This window comes from Phytophthora cinnamomi (genome assembly GCF_018691715.1).
Source record: "Phytophthora cinnamomi strain GKB4 chromosome Unknown Contig10, whole genome shotgun sequence".
Lineage (NCBI taxonomy): Eukaryota > Oomycota > Peronosporomycetes > Peronosporales > Peronosporaceae > Phytophthora > Phytophthora cinnamomi.
This window is the reverse complement of record NW_027150943.1, coordinates 673,832-695,899: the sequence shown is the minus strand read 5'-3', so window position 1 is coordinate 695,899 and position 22,068 is coordinate 673,832. Positions and strand designations below refer to the sequence as shown.

The following is a 22,068-nucleotide window of genomic DNA, read 5'->3' as shown; positions in this document are numbered from 1 at the left end:
TTGCTCAGCGCTGAGCGGATGTTATACAACCATCACGGCGTCGTTGTCTCCCTCCGAGCGCGAGCGAGGCCCCACGAAATAAAGCCGATCATGTGGCAGAGCGCCGTTGCTCTCCACTGGCCCACCGCTTCCGTTCATAAACCGCCTCTCACCTCTTTGACTGTCGAGTCTTGGTGGCGGCGCACCCAACCGACTGGGAGGCACGAAAAGTGACTGCTGTGCGGCAGCAGCAATAGTTGCAGCAGCCGCTGTTTTACTTGTGCCTCCCGCCGAGACTGAGCGGAGGATGACCGGAGGCTTCGGCCCAAAGTCGAAGCCAGGGTGTTCCAAGTACGGCTGGTGCTGCTGACTTTCACCTGAAGGTCCTCCCACCGTTGGTCGCGGCGGAGGCCAGTCGACAATAATGTGTCGGATGGAGTTCTCGTTGCGCGACTGAAAGCGAGTCAACAGCTTGCGAGCAGAATCCACGGATATGTCGGGCAGCTTGCGCAGCGCCGCCGCCTCCACCAGCCGCATCAGCTCGTCGAACGTCATCAGCACGCCCAGCTCCGCGCGTGCCACCACCACGCGCATGATGCCGGCCTCATCGCTCGGGTGGAAGTACCCGTTGCTGCCCTTGGACGCCCCACCCTGCGCGCGCTTCTTCACGCGCCGATGCAGCGCCGCGAAGTGCACGCCGTACAGCTTGGCCGCCGCGCGCAGACTCATGCCCTGCTGCTCCACGGCGGCGATGGCCTTCTCCCACGTCTCGGCCGGCACCATGTGGCTCAGCTTGTAGCCGCGCTTGTCGTTTTGCAAGGTCGACGAGGACGTATTGGATGCCGAGTCCTGCATGTCGTCGGCGCTGTTGCTGATGGTGCTGACGGAGTGGCGGATGTGCGGCGGGATGGCGTTCTTGTCTGGTCGGACGTCGCCGCCGCGAGGACTGTTACTTGGCCCCGTCGTTGTGCCGTTGTCGCTGTTCAGGCTGCCACTGCTCGAGTTCGACCGCATCTCCTCATGATCGTGATCTGCCGCCGCTGCATGTTGTCTGCGAGGCCAGGCCGCCGTCACTCGCCGATGGTCGTCCACGAGCATGGCGCGGTGGTGTTGCTGCTTCATGAACTGTCGGTGGCGCTGGCTGAAGCTGCGCTGGAGCTGCATGGCCCTCTGTCTCTCGTCGTCATACGCCGGGAGAAGGCCAGGCACCCCTGGCGGAGGAGAAGACGGATCGTACATGGCTTCACCGCGGGGATCCGACGACGACCCTCGGCTGTCCTCGCTGGGGTTCCTCTCCTTCTCGTCGTCGCTGCTGTTGCCGCTGCTCTGGCTGCTGATCGTGACCTGCACCGAGCCGGTAGCAGCACCGGCACTGCTGCTACGTTTGCCATTGCTGCTGTGGGGAGCTCTGTGGCTGACTGGGACTGGTGCTTCTGCGCGTGCCACTACCTCATTGGCAGCAGTTCTGTCGCGCGATTGGGTTCGACGCGACGGCAGCTCGAGCCGCTCCGGCAGTCCGAAGGCCGCCTGGCCGCCACCAGCCGCCGTCGCTGCCGCACCGAACGCGAAGCTGTTGAAATGCACGAAGCCGTGCGTACGCTTGAAGTCGATCACCCAGCGCGAGGGCGGGAAGTCCGGCGGGACGGCCACGCTGCCGCCCCGGTTGGCCACGGCGCGCGCGGCGAGGCGCACGTCGTCGGACGTGACGCGCTTGTGGCGCTGTTGTTGGCCGCGCAGCACACGCAGCACCTCGCGCTCGCCGGCGTCACCCAGGTAGCGGCGCACGCATGCGCTCGACGCCGCCGAGGTGAGCCCGCGCTCCATGGGCTGCTGCTTGAAGCTGTGCCAGCTGACGCGCAAGTCGAGCTCGACCAGGGAGTCGACCTTCGGGTGTGTTCTCCTGTTCTGAAATGAAGCCGGAGCTACCGCCCATTTGTTTTTGCAAAAGTCGGCTTTCGCTCGACGTTTGATTTCATTTGTGTGAAAACAAGCACCTTGAGCTGGGTATGCCATACTGGGCGCGGTTGCGTATCTTTGCTTCGTACCGTGAGCATAGACGGAACGGCAGACTTAAGATGGCTACAGATGCGCGAATGCCTTGCTGCGCCTTGGAGCCTTGCCCTGCGCACTGGTGTGCTGCCGTCGTGTAATAAGCATCGGTTGCGCTTTGCGGTGTGCGCGTTTATAGGCGTTGTCGTGGGATAACCCGATTCTGGACCCCGCGGGCCTCAGGTCAGTTTCATATCCAGCCAGGGGGCTGGCGAATTCGGCGCTGTTCGTCGGCAACCCACATGCGATCGAGAGGTCGCATGTGCTCGGCGGTAAACTGCTGGGGCGATCATTAGGACTTGGTACTCGGCGAGGAGCGCCGCAACGTGTTGGCGCTTTGCTTGCCTGCCTGCTGCTGCTGCTACTTGCCGCGTGCGATCTCGCGTCGCCGGTTCCATCGTCACTGTCGCGTTCCGCGGCGATAAAATCACCATCGGCGAGGCTGGCCATGACTCGTTTTGGGGGTTAGGAAGCCGGCTACGTGCCGTTGAGCGGCTGCAGCTGCCACGCGAGACAGAGATTTTGTTCGCGGCTCGATACGCGTTGGTGCTCTCCTCCGGTGCTTGGGCCGTGCAGCGCGGGGAACTTGGCTCGAGCTGTCAAGCGGACGCTAACAAGTTTTTGCCGCGAATGCGTTGAAGACGCCTGTTTGGTCCCACGCAGCGGGGAGCGGAGAACATCGTGCTGACTCACGAACAGAACACCAGACGGTTGCGAGTGGGGGTTGAGCCCAAACTGGTTGAACCTCAACGTAGAGACCATCGCTGGAGCTGAGCAAGGAGAAGGTATGGGAATAGTCCACTCGCATCGCCTGGCCAAGCGGCTTCAACGAGCGCAGTCGCGGTTGATTCCGTTTGGGGTCGAATGCTGTTATTGTCCATTTCGCCGAGCCGACTATGAAGTGCTTGCCGCCGCCGTCGCCTTGAACCGGCCAATATCGCTGCAGGGATCCAGTCTCCGTGCAACCCTGCATTCACCCCATAGTTCGCCCTCCAGCGCACGTTCTCTGCCATTTCTACCGTAAATGTTCGTCCTACTTGGGTCCGACTTGTACCTTCCCATCAACGACCGCCGAACTCGTTATAGTGTGGCGCACACCAACCCCAAATGTATTCCACAATTTCATCATCTAACGGTCGCGCCTCAATCTGCTGTCCATGACGGTCCCCTGCGCGCCTTCCGCCGCTCCGGCAAGCGTGCGCCGCTACCTGGGCGAGGCCGGCGAGCGGGAGGTGCTGCGTGTGCTGCGCGGCCAACAACAGCGCCACAAGCGCGTCACGTCCGACGACGTGCGCCTCGCCGCGCGCGCCGTGGCCAACCGGGGCGGCAGCGTGGCCGTCCCGCCGGACTTCCCGCCCTCGCGCTGGGTGATCGACTTCAAGCGTACGCACGGCTTCGTGCAGTTCAACAGCTTCGCGTTCGGTGCGGCAGCGACGGCGGCTGGTGGCGGCCAGGCGGCCTTCGGACTGCCGGAGCGGCTCGAGCTGCCGTCGCGTCGGACCCAATCGCGCGACAGAACTGCTGCCAATGAGGTAGCGGCACGCGCAGAAGCTCCAGTCAGCCACAGAGCTCCCCACAGCAGCAATGACAAACGTAGCAGCAGTGCCGGTGCTGCTACCGGCTCGGTGCAGGTCACGATCAGCAGCCAGAGCAGCGGCAACAGCAGCGACGACGAGAAGGAGAGGAACCCCAGCGAGGACAGCCGAGGGTCGTCGTCGGATCCCCGCGGTGAAGCCATGTACGATCCGTCTTCTCCTCCGCCAGGGGTGCCTGGCCTTCTCCCGGCGTATGACGACGAGAGACAGAGGGCCATGCAGCTCCAGCGCAGCTTCAGCCAGCGCCACCGACAGTTCATGAAGCAGCAACACCACCGCGCCATGCTCGTGGACGACCATCGGCGAGTGACGGCGGCCTGGCCTCGCAGACAACACGCCGCGGCGGCAGATCACGATCATGAGGAGATGCGGTCGAACTCGAGCAGTGGCAGCCTGAACAGCGACAACGGCACAACGACGGGGCCAAGTAACAGTCCTCGCGGCGGCGACGTCCGACCAGACAAGAACGCCATCCCGCCGCACATCCGCCACTCCGTCAGCACCATCAGCAACAGCGCCGACGACATGCAGGACTCGGCATCCAATACGTCCTCGTCGACCTTGCAAAACGACAAGCGCGGCTACAAGCTGAGCCACATGGTGCCGGCCGAGACGTGGGAGAAGGCCATCGCCGCCGTGGAGCAGCAGGGCATGAGTCTGCGCGCGGCGGCCAAGCTGTACGGCGTGCACTTCGCGGCGCTGCATCGGCGCGTGAAGAAGCGCGCGCAGGGTGGGGCGTCCAAGGGCAGCAACGGGTACTTCCACCCGAGCGATGAGGCCGGCATCATGCGCGTGGTGGTGGCACGCGCGGAGCTGGGCGTGCTGATGACGTTCGACGAGCTGATGCGGCTGGTGGAGGCGGCGGCACTGCGCAAGCTGCCCGACATATCCGTGGAGGGCGCGCGAAACTTGCTGACTCGCTTCCTGTCACGCAACGAGAACTCCATCCGCCATATTATCGATGATTGGCCTCCGCCGCGGTCTATGACGGACACGTCTTCTCTGGTGCGCGATAGCAAGACCAAGCACCAGCCCTACTTGGAGCATCCAGGATTCGGCTTCGGGTCGAATGCCCATGGTGGAGCCGCCACAGCCGCCGCTGTCGCTGCCGCGGTGTCGACAACGCTTTTCGTGCCGCCTAGCCGTCTAGCGTCGAGCATTATTAGCTACCGAAATGAGTCAAGGAAGCCAGCCGCGCGGCTAGTTGACACTATGAGGGCAATGGAATTAGGAACTGCATCCCCGTCTCCATTCGTCGGATGTAAGTCGTATTCCGAAATCGAGCGCTCTCGTCCGCCTCGTGACGTTTGCATCGAGTAAAGTGGGCAGTGGAAGGTATGGTTTGTAGACGCCGTGTATAAAGGTGTATAAAGATAATAAAATGGTGAACGTGTATGTAGAGATCCTGGCGACATCGAAACGTTCGACACATGTCCTGCATTGTCATGTGCCCGATGTTACTATGATCACTACTACTGTACAGTACATGTAGTACAATTGCTCAACGCAACAGAACAATAACAAGTAGTCTGTGAAAACATGTACTACAATAAATTCCACAAGCTTGCCTTAGAAGCTTAGGGAACAAACATGCATGTTGTACAACATGGTTTGATAGATTTCATCAATAGGAGTTTACTAGCAAAGGAAACGGCGTGCATTACTACGCGCAGGAAGAAATAAAAGGCTGGTGCTCTGCACTTCGCGATTGCAGTCAGACGTAGCAGTGAAATCGCCATTTTGCGGACGTTGCTGCACCTTCAGGTTCAACTTGCACCACCCAGACACAAGAACGCGTATTTCATCTCTCTCACTTGTTAGCGCAAAGTCCTTGTGCGTATTGTTCGTTATTCCAGACGATCAGTCCGTTGACATTCATCTTCTCCACGTTTCTCGAAAAAGCACGCAGATGCGCTACCTCTTTCGGACTCTTTACCAACGTTTCCGTGATGCGGAGCTTAGCCTCCATCTTCGCCAATTGCTCTTCACCATCTCGGAGCTTACCCCCCACAATATCAATCCGATCAAGCGGAACAGGCTTCAGCAGAAATATGTATTTCGCTGGCCACTCCGATTTCAGGGCTCGAACTTTCACTTGCAGCTGAAGCCTCAATTCGATTAAGTCTGCGCCACTTCGTTGCTTCGCCAACAATCGTACTCCACTTTTCGTTTCATCTTTACGTTGTAGAAAGTTATAGAAAAACTTCACGCTTGAACAGCATCATTCACATTTGGTTGATTGAAGGTTTGATTAGGGGTGACTAACTGTATGCAAGTCTTATCGTGTAAACTTCACTGCCCGACGAACCACTCTTTAGCATGGTCAAGGTGTATTGCGCGCTATCGCGCGACCTGCAGTCGGTGGCACCGACCGGTTAAAGTGAAGGAGAAGAGGTTGGACAGGCTCAAGGAGACAGTGAATGTTAAGGACTGACTATCGATTTGGACGAATGCGCGAAGTACATGGGAAGTACGTGGAGAATGCTTAGCTTGCCCACACACACCGAGATTAAGTACAGTGCAGAAAGTCTTATCGTCGATCAACTTGTACCACGATTTCAATGCTAGGGCGGGGTTGGAGCACGATCAGGCATTTATGTCGGTCATCAGCGAATTGTACAACCTGTTCGACACATGCCACGCGGAACGAGTATTATGAGTTAAACCTGCTGTTGCAAGAAGGCGTTCAACCTGTGCCGTGCCCTTCACAACTCCAAGCCACAGTATAATAGTGAAGGCCGCGTCGTATCTCAATTAGCAAATTTGACGAGGGTCATGTGGGCCCCCACACGCGTGGGAGACTTGGTCAGGATAACATCAATCTTGTCGGCCTCATCGAAGTGAACGCTGCACCCTAAAAATGCACTCGTGTCCATCATTTCGAACTTGGCTACTCTGGATCTTGCGCTCATTCTTGCGCACAACTACAGTCCCCCCAGTCGTTTGCGGGCTTAGATGCACCTGGACAGTCAAAATGTACACCCAGATACAAGAATACGTATTCCATCTCTCTTGGTCGTTAACTCGAAGTCATCATGCTCATCGTCGTTCCAGATAATCAGCCCTTTGTCATTCAGTTTCTTCACGTTGCCTGACGTTGCACTCAGATGCACCACCTTCTTGTTACACTTCGCATCAGCCGTGCACTGTTTCACCGCTGTCAGTTCTTTTTCCACGTCACGGAGCTTATTCTCGGTCTTCTTCAGCTTGTCTTCCAATCGCGGGACTTGGCCTCGACAATGTCAATGCGATCCAGTGAAATAGGCTTCAGCAGAAATATGTATTTTGCTGACCACGCGGTTTCCAGGGCTCGAATTCTCACCAAGAGCTCCAGGTTTAACTCGTTTCCCTCGAGCTCGATCAAATTGCGCCGAATCTTCGTCTTGTCAACGTCATCGGCAACATTGTTCAGAGTATCTTTACCCATCAAATATCCCAGCGTGTCCTTGAAGAGCTACTGACAATGCATCGCGTTTAAGGTGATTATTTCGGTCTGTAGGTTGAAATCGAGATCCGTTACCGAGACGTAGTCTGCCACAGTGGCACCTGGGATGATGTTCTTGGTAGTCAGGTAGTCTTTTGTGCCCAGATAATCTGTGCGCCTCGGAAAAAGTCAAAAGATGACTCTACGTCTAGGGTGATCTGGTTTTATGGAGTTGTACGCACCACTGTTGTTTGGACTGCAGATTCTCCAGCCAAATACTGATCTTCTTTGCCTCAGACGAGATCACAAACCGATACGTCGGCGCCGGTGGGGAATCAAACGCTGTATAGCCACTTGCCATCTCAACTGCTGGCATGGTGAGTTAGTTGATCAAACGGTTGTTGTCCAATTCGGGTTGTGAGGCTAACCAAACCTCTGTGTAGGACTTTTCGACAGTCACCGTCACCGTCGTACCGCAGTATGAGACCAGGCGACAATCGTCTTAGAACCGCCCGTTGGGTAAATGGTTGTTGTTGAGGATAACTTTCAGAAATTCTCGTGATGGGTTTTGACGTGCTGAAGCCAGCAGATGTCAAGCATGTTTAACCGGAGGAGTGCGCACGCTCCAACGTTGTGGTTTTCACGAGCACAGATTTTCCCTAAACGACTACTGTACCTGACGGTAACGGATACAGATATGACTTCACACTTGATAGGCCTGTTCAACGTGCCTCTCTTGCAAGCCTTACGACTCAGTAAGGGTCTCCCTGTGGGTTTGCTTCTTTGCTATCGTCGAGGATGTATTTCCACCAGCTCTTCGAGGGAATGCAGCGATTTCAAATGTGGCACGACTTGTTGGTAATACGAGTGATTGTTGTAGCTTGATCGAGCTGCGAGACGAATTAAGGCCATTTGTCGCCGCCCAGTCCATCGCGTGCGTCGGACAGCCTTCACCGCGGTGCTTCTGCAACCACTACACCTCTTCAAGCGGGCCTGCTACCGCCGCATGGTCCTTAGCTGCCGGCATGAACATCTCCGTGAAGTGCTCACTCAGCTAAGACGTTCAAGTGTCCTTATGCGACCACGCGGTTCACGACGAGCAGACATCTTGTCGATTATCCTTCAGTCACTACAGCACGTCGAGACGGCCCACTTGACCAGTTTCAAACTGCGTCCGAGAACAGCGGGGGCCATGGACCACGTCGAGTTGGTGAACGAGTGACCAGCCACTGCACAGTCTCCAGGTCTCCACGCTGCGTTGCAACGTCAAACGTTACGTGCTCCGCCCAAACGGCTGGGCGGTGCAACAGCTCTGGCTTCTCGTGCTTGAACCACTGGGGCAGTGCCAGCTCCCCACTCAAAGCTGTGCTGGTGTGGTCGCTGCACTGCTGGGAGGCTCCCACAAATACAGCTCGACGCATTAAGTGTCGGTAGAGTTGGTGCTTCTCATTGTCGCTTGGAGTCGAATCAGCGTCGACTTTAACCAGGATTCGGTCCACAAGGCGTGGACTGCCCACGTTGGCGGCGCCGGTCAGCGTCCATCGGTCGAGGCAGAAGATCGACGCTTATTGGACTCACTCATGACATGATCGTCGTGGAGCATTGATGGAAGGCTGGGTAGAAAGACGCGACTGGGTCCTTTTCCATGTGTATGAAGTGCTAAACCAACCGTATTATTCATTCACGCGTGGTGATCCTGAAATGAGTGAGAACATGTTTTTTTAGTGAGGGTGACTGGCTGTATGCAGTACAGCGTGCAAGTTCATTACCCGAATTCGATCCAACTATTACTATAGTCAAGGTGGACTGCGCGCTATCGTGCGACCTGCAGTCGGTGTTCCGGTTAAAGTGAAGGAGAGGGAGTGGCTGATCGGGCTCAAGGACGCGGTGAACGTTGTGACGGGACTGGTCCAGTGGTGTGGAGGCGCGATGTTCATTCAATCTGTACCTCGCGAAAGTCGACGGCAAGTGGCTCAGTGCCAAGCAGATTCGAGGCGTCCAGTATTCGGTCCCCGATGTGGTGCAGATCAGTGAAAAGGAGGTTGCCGACGGCGACGGACTTGTTCATGTGTTCGTGGTGACCCCTGAACTTTTAGAGCATCAAACATACCAGGTAGGACCGACAACACAGCAGATTATCGATATTGTGGGCAGGAACGCGACGTGTGTCCTCTGACAATTTGCCGGTCAAAATCGGTGAACTGAAGGTGAGTTTAGAGCTGTCTACGAATTTTGTCGAGATTGATGAAGCTCGAAACGAGTCTGTGAATGCCTTTGAATGGGCTGATCGAGCTAACATCGATTTGGACGAACGCGCGAAGTGCATGGTGTACATGGAGGAGAACTTGGCTGACACGTTTGTCCGAGATGGAAAGCAAGAATTCTTCCTGAAGGGCACATCGATGAACGACAACTTCCTGTCGATGGACGACGAGTCCAGAATGAATTTCGCGGTGAACGGAAACGTCGTTGTTGGCAGCTTCGAGTAGCAAAATAACAACGCGTTTGTTGGGTTTCGCTTTGCCGTCGAGGTGCGGAGCGATTTCATCGCCAACTTGGAAAACTACCGGCGGCGCATGCTGTTGGAGGTCGTCGCCGCCGATTTCAAAAGCGAGCAGTGGCGTGTCCAATGGGTCTTTTGACGGACTGGATACGGCCTGGTTCTTCTTCTGGTTTACGACGACTTTTGATATTGCAACGCTTTCTCTGCAATGGCCAGCAAACGGGTTTTAGTCGTCAAGGATGTCTTGATTAAAGACGCGTGGGTTTCTACACGACGCGAAGCTGCATCGTCGGGAATGATAGTGCGTTGAAGAAGCAAAGACTGGCTAGCCACCCTGGCTCAGCAGAGGAAATGAGACTCCAACAGGGAGTTTTGGAGTCCAGATATGTTACCTTTCGGTTTCCATTACGTTTGGTTTGCTAATACACCGCGTTACAACATGGAAAAACATAATTCACAGATTGCCAACTCGCAATACATTAAAATCAGAGAATGGCGTATTTGCAAACGAGAAGTTTATGTATTTGGAGAATTAGCAGTGAACTTTGCCACTGAAAGGAATAGCGTTGGGTTGCTGAGCTTGCGAGCGTGCGCCTTAGGAGGGTTAATCAGCGATTTTTATCAGCGTCAAGATTGCACCCACACGATGGGGAGATTTCGTCAGAATAACATCAAGCTTGTCAGCCTTATCAAAGCGAATACTGCACCCCAGGGAAGCACTAGCATACGAGTCGGCAGCAAATGGGACTTGGCTGGAGTCGATTTCATCGTTGTTTTTGCGCACATCTACAGTCCCCCAATTCGATTGCGGACGTAAATGCACCTTGAGATTCAAAATGTACCACCCAGGCACAACAATTATAATCCCATCTCTCTCACTCGTCAATTCGAAGTTCTCGTATTTTTTGTCGTTCCAGATAACCAGACCGTTGTCATTCAACTTCTCCACATTATTGGAACATGCACGCAGATGCACTACGTCTTGATAACGGAGACATTTCGCACACATTGCCAGGTTTTCTTCCATGTCGCGGAGCTTAGTCACCGTCCTCGCCAGTTGTTTTTCCACATCACGAAGCTTAGTTTCCGTCATCGTCAGGTGCTCTTTTGCGTCTCGCAGCTTAGCCTCCACAATGTCAACGCGATCCAGTGAAACAGGATTCAGCAGAAATACGTATTTTGCTAACCACGCAGATGCCAGGGCTCGAACTTCCACCAACAGCTCCAGTTTCAACTCGTCTCCCTCGAGTTCAATCAAGGTGCGCTGGATCTTCGTCTTGTCAACCCCATCCGCAACATTGTTCAGATTGTCTTCGTCCATTAAATACTGCAGCGTGTCCTTGAAAAGCTGTTTGCAAGCATGCATCGCAGCTAGCGTTAAGGTGATTATTTTGTTCTGCAGGTTCAGAAGGAGCGCCCTTACCGAGGCGTAGTTTGGAACAGAGGCACCTGGAATTCTATTTGTTATCGTCACGTACTCCTTCTCGTCTAGATAACCCGTGCTCCTGAAAAACAATTGAAGCTTGTCAAGCACCACAACACTGTAGAGTTCGGGCCTATGTTTTCAGACTATGCACCATTGCTTTTTGGACTGCGAATTCTCCAGCCAAATGCGTATCGTCTCTGCCTTGGACGAGAGTACAAACCGATACGTCGGTGCCGGTGGAGAATCGAAAGCTGTATAGCCACTTGCCATCTCGACTGGGGCCATGGTGAGTAAGCCCACTATCCTGTAGACTGCAAATCGACTTGTAAAGCCAATCTGCTCTGATGCGATAGTCGAAATCTATCACGAGACTTTCTCGGAGTCATCTCATCAAGTGCAAGCAAAAATTTAGGTGCCTCTTTAAGAATGAAATGTTACGTGCGAATATGCAGACCTGCTCAGACATCATGCTGTAGTGCTTTCAAGTTGTGCGGTTGAGAACGATGAGTCTTCACCGCTTCAAACGCTAATCAAGCGACTACATATCAAGAATCATTGATAGGCCCCTTTACTTGATGGTCCCGTGTTCTCGTTCAGAATATTTGAATCGCGGGGCATCAAAGCGAAAGCGTGGCAATTTTCGAGTCTGCTGTAAAATACTATCGGGGCGCGGTCACCTATCTCTTTTGAAGTCAGCACCAATCTACTCCAGAAGTACCTGACGCCGAAATTCTCCCAAGTGGTGTGTTACATCTTCCTTCGCCTCAATGACAAAGTGAAGGCCTGACGTCCCAGTCAAGGCAAATTCCATCCTGTAATTATATCGACTGAGAGCAAGTTTTCTTTGACCGCAGCATCCTCCAGAAATAATCGCTGCTTTCCACCCCGGAAGAAAGCGTCGGTAAGATGTATCTTCATGTACTCCATGCATTTCTTCCGCTGGTCGGTGTTGAGGCTCCACATGAACACTTTCGCGGGGTCATCAGGCACTTCTTCGATCTCAATCAGCCTTGTGAAGATCCTGTAAGTTTGTTGGAACTCCTTCATTTTTTGCAGTGAAAGTCTGCAATGACATATGTGTCGCGCCACTCTTTAGACCCCTGTGCTCTTCCCGAATAATCGTCTTCAGGTGTCTGATAGCTGACGAATACGTGGGGCAATCACAATTAGCTGAGCCATTTTGCTTCACCGGAGAAGATTTCTATGAAGAAAAAAATATCTTTGAGCAGTTGATTAACAAAAGTCTGAAAGATGGCGGCATGAGAAAATATTATTTACTCTAGCTAGTCCTACCATCAAAGTACCAGGATAAGCCTGCGATAATGAAAGATATGTAAGGCTGATTTTAAAAAATTATATGAAAGTGGGTTTCTCGATAGTAATTACCTCTCGGTCCTTAGCGTTGCTCACTAAAGTCGAAGAAGTTTGCATTGTGCTCATCAAACCAATTCAAGATCTCGCGGTGTCCCGCTTCCTCCGCAAATACGTAAGCATCGAATGTCCCGCCTTCTGAGCGATTCTAGACCAAGAACTTGATCACGTTCAGGTGTCCAGACGCCGCAGCTCATCCACGGCCGATGTAGTGCAGCCCTCAGTACGATTGAAATGCAACCACCGTACCATTTCAAGATGTCCGTTCTCCGCTGCCTTGTTCATTGCCGACACAGTGCATCCCTCCGAACGAAACTAGTGCAGCCATTGGACGACGTCAAGATGCCCATTACTTGCAGCAAAGTTCATCGCTGCTGCAGTGCCGCCTTCTGAGCGGTTTTGATGGAGCCATTTGACCATTTCGAGCTGTCCATTTTTCGCAGCCCAATCCATCGCCATCGTGCTGCAGCCCTCGTTACGATTTGCATGCATCCACTGTACAACCTTGAGACGACCTTGCTCCGCCGCCAGGTCCATGGCTTTGGAAGTCCACAGGTCGCTATAGTGTTCATGCAACCACATTAAAATGTCCATGTTTCCTGATTCTGCTGCAAGTATCCCTGTCGTTGCAGAACAGCCTTCCATCCAATTATTGTCCAACCACTGCAGAACCTCCAAGTTGCCGCTTTGTGCTACTTAACGTGATCCAGTGCTTGGATCCGAGGCTGGTGTCGGCACACGAAGCTCACCATCGTCAGCAACTCCATTTTTCGCTTTGTTCCTCACTGCGTTTGTGGTTTACCTAGCATCAAGCATTTCTCTCAATCTTCCTTTCTTTGCCTGAATGATAGGAGTGGATGAGGTGGGACGAGACGTTCAAGAATGTTGTGGCAACAATATCCTTCGTTGCAGAATCTGCTCCAAAATAGTCAATGTGTGCTACGAGCTAGCCCTCAACCTGACTATCCCTCTCTACGCTGAGCTCGAATCGACTAAACCGCAGCATAAGCTCAATAAGGCGGCCAAGCTCGAGAATGGAAGGTGGTTATGATGCGAAGTCGCAGATCTGGAGCTATACCTGACGAAAATTGGTGGGAAGTAGTTGACCTACCACGAGATGTAGAAGCTCACGGTCACGGTCACACTCTGGGGTTGGAATATATGGTCGATCCTCTGGCGTAACTTCCGCGAAACTGGTACTTTCCACTGGAGCATGCAGGGCTGAGTGGTGCTGACGTCGTTCGACTAAATAGCGAGGAATGCGCCATGGATAACGGGTTCGTCTACGTGATTGTGGTCGCCCCACAAGCTCGCTAGGTCTCCAAAGCGGATCTGAATATGGTCAAGTTGTTTTATTACTTTCTGGCTTTCAGCAGACGCGGAAAATGTCTCGCTATAACCAGCAGAAGGTTTACAATGTACCGGACGATATTTTTCACGTTATATATTAGCTTCTTTTTTTTACAACTCGTCCTCATGTAAGTTCCAATAATGGATTTCAATTTCAAAACAATTCAATCAACTGGTGCGTTGCAAGGAGCGACAACAATTCGCTTGGTAGTCTCACACAACTTGACTATAAACTGCCTCACCGGGTGCAAAATGCAGGTACGATAGAACTGCAGTGTACGGTAATGTTATCAAAAGCTGCTAGGAACCCAGCAAGAAAGGCCAAGGGGTGACGTGATGTCACGGTGCTACGTGCTTAACGTACAGTTTTACAAATTCATTCAATAAGATATGTAGGGACTGTAGTCCTTTTCGATGCGCTTTACAAGTTTCTTTTTACATGCAACGATCCCAAACACGCTGGGTTTGCCTTTTGAAATACTGCCAGCACAGGGGTTTGCTTGAACTCTTTACTCGAGATGAGCATCACCGCCTAATTTAGGCATTAGCCCTCGGCAAACTTACACCTAAACCACCAAATACACTTTGGTCAACCTTTTTGTCCCAAAAACGCAGCTCTTGCTATGAGCTTGTAGCCTACTCGAACGCGCCGAGCTACAGTACACGTACATGAAGGACCAGCGCCAGACTACGAGGTCCAGAAACTACGTCAGACTTGGCGCGCCATAGAACCGGCTCTTTGAACTTTGATGACCGGGGTCCAAAAGCGTGAGACGCAGCAACAGGCTGATCCTCTGGAACGGCCAGCTCCCTGCACTTGTCTGTAGCACTTGCTGTCGCTGCAAAATGGAACCCGTCACATCTCACTTCGATTAGCAAGACAAAGATGACCCGCAGATACCTCACCTCGACCAGGCTACCACATCGAATGAGGAAGTTGGAATCAGTGCTACAACTTCCCCGGCCTGGTTTCACGTCGACAGCAGCGCAGGGAATAAGGACACCGCCTTTGATCCCCAAGAGTCCGGTCAAAATGTCCCCAAAGCGACACAAACACTCCAGAAAGAAAAGGAAGACCCTAAAGATGCAGGTCCAAGAGCTACAAACCACCGTGGACAAGCTCCAGGCTCAAGTGAACGACGCTGCTTCGAGAATACAGCAAATCAAGCAGCTCCTGGTTCTATACGTTGAGCACCGCAAACCGCATTATGAGGAGATGAAACGGGAAGCCGAAGAACAGCGAAGATTGGAGCAGCACGAGCTTGACATGAACATCGAGGAGCAGCAGCGACAGCTACAGGCTCAAATCAAACGCGAGTACGAGCAGTATTTGTATCAACAGGAAATACAAGAGGTACAGATCCGGCTGCAGCAACAATACTTGGGAAGACAGGTTCGTCAGCGGGATGAGGTCACAAAATAATCTCAAGTCCTTTTACAATTACAATCGATCTCGAAATCGACTGCTACTTACCATTGTGTTTGTCGATCCTACCCTTATGCGCTCGATGATCGACTCGTGGTAAACAGGGCCCTCGACAAGATTCCATCGCGCGAAAAATGTAGGGGATTTTGTAGCCTTTTCACAAAAAAAACATTGGCTGACAGTCGGAAACGACGTGTGAAGCAACTTTCAAACCAAACGAATTATGCTGCAAGCTCGTGATTGAGCAATGTATGCATTACCTTTTCGTGTAGCCAAACTAAAGGTGGTGTCCGTTATGCGTCGGATCTTTCTTTACCGTCAGAACAACTGCCCTCTCGTTTCGGTTTTGATGGAGCTAGCAGTCGAGGTCGTGGCTCGAGTATTCCAGAATTGAATTCGCTGTTTAGTGTAGAACAGTAAAATGTTAGAGTCGCGTAGCGTATTAATAACAAGGTACCTCAGTTAGAACACGATAGGCGCAAACACGTTGCCGACATAGACTTTGTCGCGAAATTATTTAACCACATTGCCAACTCACATCTGAAAAATGTGAGGTTTGGCCCAATGAAATGAAGCACAAGTGAATGACCTAAGGAACGCACAACGTAAAGGCACGATTTATGCACTTGAGAAAGTAGTGGACTGCTCTTCACCTAGACGCGGACCGTGACACTTGCTTGCAAGGACTGCCGAACTTCCAACTCGAAGCTCAGCTCTCGTTGAAGGAAGCGACGTCACCAATACCTCGCGCAATACAGCAGTTGCTGGGTTTGAAAGTGTTTCAGTTACAACCTGGGATTTTGCGCATTCCAGTGCTAGCAGGAATGGCGATGGCAACCACAAACAAATGCAAAGGCCTAGAAGCTCATCGGCGCTACTTGTTTCTCTTGACTTGGGTTGGAGGGACAAGTGAGAGTTTCTTTGCCAATTGAAAAGAAAAGGGTGTTTAGGAAACCTACGCGAAGATGTGCCACTCGTCTACAATTCCTCTCAATCTCAACAAAATTAATGGTGTTCTAAACGCTAACATGTTCGCTAACTGTTAGTTTGTGTAGTATTTTGAGCTAACATGCCAGTGGCGTTACAAAGTGTAAAGATGGGAATTAAAAATGACTCAGGTTTGAGTCTGTATTATAAGGTTGGAACTAACGACATTTTTTTTGCGTCTGCCTCAGAACAGCTAAGTCGGTCAATGTATCCATCACCAGTACTAACATGTGTAGTTTTGAAGTAACTGTTAGTTAGTGTCCAGTAAAATCTACTAACATGCTACACTAGTGCTAAATCTACAGTACACCCTACTGTACATATACGAAAGCACATGTCTTTTGCTCTCCAGCATCGCCAACTCCACCGCTCCTACTGTTCTTATGTTCGCGGGAATGGCAGCATCTAACCCAGCTATTCAAGCTCCTGAAATTAGTTTTCTCAAGGTTACTAGCACGAGCAGCACAAAAGCTGAATCATTACAACTGCATGGCTCTTTCAGATTCGCGATCGCTGCTGATCAGGTCGAAATATAACACGTGATGTACAAGTATAGTAACCCCAGTTGACTAGTTTATTTCGTACATCAACAAATGTGCTGAATCATGCCCCATTTTTTTAGTTTCCGGTAAAACACAACTCACGACTGCCACCAGAGTAGAGTTGAGTGTTTCATTTCCTGGATTCTCTCGTCACCGACAAGCGATTAACAACAGAATGGCATGGATATCCGAGTATTATTCCTCCTCCTCACTACCACTATTTCCACTACCCATACGATCGATCACGACAAAATGATGCCGTTCGCCCAACCTCAGCCGGTTACTATCTCAGAGACGGTAGCTGTCCGGTTCAACACAACACTCAACATCGATGGGGAATGCTATCTGTATCGTGCTGTGGTTGCCGCCGGTGAGGTCACTGGTGGTCTCAAGTCGACCGGAGAGGATTCAGGGTACACAGACCCCCAGCGGGATTGCAAGTGCACGGCCGTGAAGCTTGGCACGGCGACAAGTACGTCATTATGTTCACCTGGTACTTCCCGAAGGCGTTCACGCGGCGCAAACCAAGTAAGAGCCACGACTGGGCACATGTTGTGATTGAGCTGCTGGGGATTTCACATCCTGACTCCAGGGGATACGTCTCGCCATCAAGGCGTGATACTGCCCGCTTTGTCAGCGGCAAACCAACACTCGGATCGGCAACGCCCCACTTCACCCACACAGTGCAATTTGTGAACGTATACACAGAAATGTAATGCTCCCGGCAAGAACGCTCCATGAATCTCATCACGTGGGACAAACTCACTGACACGCGCTGAATACGGCGAACTTCGATGGCTCCCAGATACCATCCAACTTGGCTATGATAGAGCTGCCTACCTGTCTCGACCTCAGTGTTGGCAACCCGGAAAGCTTGTAGCTTCCGCGTAGCGTAAAACACAGTAACCTGAGTCGGACAGAGTCAACTTGCGGGATTTTGTTCGGAACAAACTCTTCCTTGCAAATCAACAACAACGAGTTTACTCCGTTCCTCTTCGTTAAATGCTACAAATTTCGCTTCAGCACAACAATAACACAGCCCCCCCCCAAAAAAAAAAAAAAAAAAAAAAAAAAGCAAACAAACAACAAACAAAAACTTCAAAACCTCAAAACTAAAAGAAAAAAACTGTACATATAGTCACCTCACTCAAAAGTCGTCAACGTATCTTTCGCAAGAACGCCTCCCAGATTCCCTCCAAAAAAAGGTCCCAAGACGGAAACAGCGAGTCCAAAAAGCGGTTGGTCGATAGTGAAGGTGTCCCAGAGCAATGGAATTGTTGGCCGGTGTGCGTGTCGTGTGCCGGGAAGACCCTCGTATCGAGGCTCTCAGGCATGTGGTGAACATGATCGACGAGTTCGCCGACAGCTCCGTCCACTGGACCCTCCCAAACGCTGTCAAGGCGAGAAACGCTCACTTGATCGAGCGTGTACTGCGTCGCATTCGTTACGACGATGCACTGAGCGACCAGGACAAGCAACATACGTTGCAACATGCAATGGGGTACGCTGCAGCCATGGGGAGCTTGCCGTTCATGCTGCAACTGCCGACGCTGTAGACATGGCTGCCGGGTATGGCCATTTGGAGGTGGTTGAGTTCCTGTACGCGAATCGCACCGAAGGCGGGACCGCCAGTGCACTTGATTTTGCGAGCCAAGGACAAATGCACGAAGTACTACGGTGGTTCGATGAGCATCCAAACATAATACTCCCGATTCCTGGGGAAATGGAGGACTAGGTCGCTGGGCCTGCCTTCCCGTTCATGTTTTGTGGGATGTATTTCCGAAGTATCGAGTTAGGATGAACTGGTGGTATCTGGGCAATTGTACGTGCAAATAGTAACTACCTTCATGCATTTTGTTCTTGTTCGCATGCAGTCACTTGACCAAACAGCATTAAAGGTCGGCTGGCAAAGCCCGCAGACACTTTGAACCGACCCACATAACCGTGGAAGACTGGCTGGGTCTGTGTAGCTAGAGTGCGCGTTATAGGTTTCAGTCTCTTACCGCTATCGCCCTCACCCACGCGGAATAAAAAAAGAGAAACCACACACGTGATCGGAGCTAAAGTCGGTCTCCAGCAACCCAAAAACCACGACAGGCGCTCCTCCCTTCACGTAGAAATCCCGGGCCGCCACAAGCCGCCACTGGCCACTTCAGCAACCCGTGCAGACCGCTCACCAATATACCTCGGACCTTCCCGCTCCACCACAGAGAGATCACGGCCATTCGCATCCACTTCCCACCATAGCTTCACATCAGTTTGAAGCCTGCGTGTACCCATTTTGCGCTGTATCACTTGTCGTATCTCTGGGTTTTGTCCAATCGCGAGCCCTCGCCTTCTCTTATCCCAGCTGGGCCGCACTCGGCAATAGGCAGCGTAACGTCGAGAGCTGCTCGCGTCCGTCCGGCCGCATTCCGTGCGACGTCCCGGGCGTCCGCCGCCATGTTCGTCCCGACCGCGACCGCGACGTCGACCGGCAGCCTGGAGGCGCGCCAGCGCGTGGCGCAGCTGCAGCTGCAGGCCGCCACCAAGCACGTGATCGCCGTGGGGCGCGTCGTGCGCAGCTCGTACTGCGACCACGCGGGCTGGGGCTTGAAGCAGGGCAGCATCATCAAGAGCTGGAAGCGCCGCTACTTCGTGCTCAAGGGCCGCGAGCTCATCTACTTCGCCGAGCGCTCGCCCAGCGGCAAGGGCATCGACGAGAAGGGCCGGCTGCGCGTCAGCGGCGTCGAGTTCACGCCCGAGTTCACCAACGCGCTCGTGGTGCGCGGCGAGCTCAAGAACCAGGCGGTCAAGATGCAGGTGGACTCGAACGAGGCCAGCTCCGAGTGGTTCCGCAAGATCTCGGACGCGCTGCAGGCCGCGCGCGACGAGGCCCGGGCCGGCGACAACCAGCAGGGCGACGCCGGCAGCGTGGCCATGCAAGGCTGGCTCATGAAGGAGGGCCAGAACTTCAAGACGTGGAAGCGCCGCTACATGACGCTCTCGGGCAGGACCATCCAGTACCGCGCGCAGCCCAGCGAGAAGCCGCTGGGCGAGACCAGGGTCAACGCCGTCAACATCAACCCGTCCAAGCCCTTCGCGCTCGACATCTACTCGGACAACAACCGCATCTTGAAGATCGCGGCCGAGTCCTTCGCGGACATTGAGTCCTGGGACCACGCGCTGGCCAAAGCCATTGGCAAGAGGCCGTGCTTCGGCGACCCGTACGCGGGCCAGGACGCGCCGTTCCTCGGAGAGACGTTCGAGGAGAGCGTGCTGTGCGAAGGCTGGCTGTACAAGAGAGGCCAGCGGTCCACGGAGTGGCAGCGACGATACTTTAAGCTCAAGGGGTACACGCTGCAGTACCAGGACGGACCGGGGGAAAGTGTGCCCAAGGGAGCGGGGACGGTGGTAGGCCTGAAGCTTGGAGAGACGGGATCCAATTGTGTGTATGTGCAGCTTGGATCGGGCCGTGTGCTCTGTGTCAGCGCTGACAGCCAGGCTTCGGTGGACATGTGGGTGAAAGCGATCTGCGGCCTGCTGGATAAGGATCCAAAGACTCTGGAGAAAGAAGCCCCCGCTGCCACGATCTCCAAGGGGGCCAGCGCTAGTAACCTGCTAACGCGCGCACTCAGTCGCGCTGGATCCACTGCCAGTGCCCCGCCAGTTCTGCCGACGAATAGCGCTCGATCGAGTTTCAGCGGCGCCAGCGGTAGTCGCTCGAGTCTTACGGGAGCTGGTGGGTACTTGGAAGGCTACGATGATACTGTGGAGAGTGACAACAACGCGGCTCTGTTGTTGCACGAGTCCTCAGGCAGTTTGCGGTCTTCATTCGAGACTGGCAGCAGTTCTTCTTCGACAACACCGAGGGCTTCTATGAGTGGCGCGACTCGCAAATGTGGGTGGCTTCGCAAAGAGGGCGCTCGGGTCCGCTCACTCAAGCGGCGCTACTTTATGGCCGATGGCAACAAGCTTTATTACTTCGAGCAAATTGGTGAGGCTCCTCGAGGCAATGGCATCGTCAAAAGTGCTATTCCCAACGATACGTACCCGAACTGCCTGGACTTCAATCTGACGTCAGGTCGCACGTTGCGCGTGGTGGCCGAGTCTCCGGATGAGATCCGATCTTGGCTTGAGCACTTCAACGAGTGCAACCCGGCAGGTGATGGCACTGAGGAACGTCGTAGTGCTTTGGAAAGACTATCACTTGGCGCCGGCCCGGAGGATACTGCATCAAGCGTTACCGAGTCGGGCACTGGCTGGCTGCTGAAGAAGGGTAAAAACTTCAAGACCTGGAAGCGTCGGTTCTTCAAGCTGGAGGGCAAGCAGTTCTCCTATTCGAGTGCACCAGACGCCCCGGCCCTCGGACGAGGTGTTGTCGACCACGTTGCGATTGGAAATGCGCGGCCGTTCTGCTTGGATGTTCGGTTCCAGAATGGCCGCGTGATGCAGGTTGTTGCGTCCAACGAGAGTGAAATGGTGGCCTGGAACCGGTTGCTGCAAGCTGCCGTGCTTTCCGAGCCGATTGAAAGCGATATGGAGGAGGACACTCAGTTCGATTTCGATGACGCGGAGGAGGAGGCACAGCTCAACACGATGCGCACCGTGGTGACGGCCGCCACGGCTTTCAAACGTGGCTTGTCCAAGGCGTCCTCTACGGTTAGCACAGCGTCGAGCGACGAAGGCAACTCCTTCATCAAGGTTGGAGATGCGTCCGATGATTCGGAGAAGGTTATGACCCAGCGCGCAGAGGCACTGGCGAAGATGACGAACGAGCGAGCAGAGGCGGCCGCGAAGGTAGTGGCCGCAGCTGCAGCGGGGGCGGGCCGGCGGTCGCTGCGTATGGGCACCGCCGAGACTGAGGACCCCGTCGTGTGCAGCGGTTGGCTGCGGAAGGAGGGCGGCACGGTCAAGAACTGGAAGCGGCGCTACTTCACGCTGCACGGCCCCACGCTGTGCTACTTCAAGAGCGACAACGGGGCGCTGCTGCGCAGCTTCACGGTGTGCCACGTCGTGACGCTGCGCACCAGGAAGCTGTGCCTGGAGATCACGACGGAGGTGGGGCGCAAGCTGCTGGTGGCCAGCGAGACCCAGGCGGACCTGGACCGCTGGCTCGACCACCTGCACCGCGCCATCGCGGCCGAGAAGCGCAAGAAGCACGGCGTGGACGCCCCGGCGAGCAACATGCCGCTGGCGCTGCCGTCCGAGCAGGGCAGCGCCTACAAGGTGCTTTGACACGGCGGCGATGGCGTAAATGAGAACTTCCTGTAAATTTGCATGAATCAATTGCGTTAGTTGGCTGTGTGAGTACGGTATCCTAGATGCCGTCGTCTATCATGCAACGAGAAGAGATTCCCATTCCTGGATTCTGGAGGTGCGTGTTACTGTTGATGGGACGAGCTCACCGTGATTGGCGATCAAGCGCTCTCTGCTT

General features: G+C 53.7%; 4 protein-coding genes across 4 annotated transcripts; 2 read left to right on the top strand and 2 right to left on the bottom strand.

The window, feature by feature from the left end:
- Window positions 1-21: 21 nt before the first annotated feature.
- IUM83_05689 (putative DNA-binding protein) lies at window positions 22-1,803 on the bottom strand (the record flags this gene model as incomplete). Its single annotated transcript, XM_067929843.1, has 1 exon — window positions 22-1,803. The coding sequence occupies one exon, from the start codon at window positions 1,801-1,803 to the stop codon at window positions 22-24; it is 1,782 nt and encodes a 593-aa protein (XP_067798307.1).
- A 1,382-nt stretch (window positions 1,804-3,185) lies between these two features.
- IUM83_05688 (putative DNA-binding protein) lies at window positions 3,186-9,536 on the top strand (the record flags this gene model as incomplete). The annotated part of the gene is made up of 3 exons (XM_067929842.1): window positions 3,186-4,767; window positions 9,006-9,160; window positions 9,255-9,536. 3 exons carry the CDS (start codon window positions 3,186-3,188, stop codon window positions 9,534-9,536), a joined length of 2,019 nt encoding a protein of 672 aa, XP_067798069.1.
- Window positions 9,537-10,154: 618 nt separating this feature from the next.
- IUM83_05687 (uncharacterized protein) lies at window positions 10,155-11,246 on the bottom strand (the record flags this gene model as incomplete). Its single annotated transcript, XM_067929841.1, has 3 exons — window positions 10,155-10,898; window positions 10,974-11,055; window positions 11,128-11,246. The coding sequence occupies 3 exons, from the start codon at window positions 11,244-11,246 to the stop codon at window positions 10,155-10,157; spliced, it is 945 nt and encodes a 314-aa protein (XP_067798275.1).
- Window positions 11,247-19,364: 8,118 nt separating this feature from the next.
- On the top strand, window positions 19,365-21,869 carry IUM83_05686 (Dynein light chain; the record flags this gene model as incomplete). Its single annotated transcript, XM_067929840.1, has 1 exon — window positions 19,365-21,869. The coding sequence occupies one exon, from the start codon at window positions 19,365-19,367 to the stop codon at window positions 21,867-21,869; it is 2,505 nt and encodes an 834-aa protein (XP_067798276.1).
- Between the last annotated feature and the right edge of the window lie 199 nt (window positions 21,870-22,068).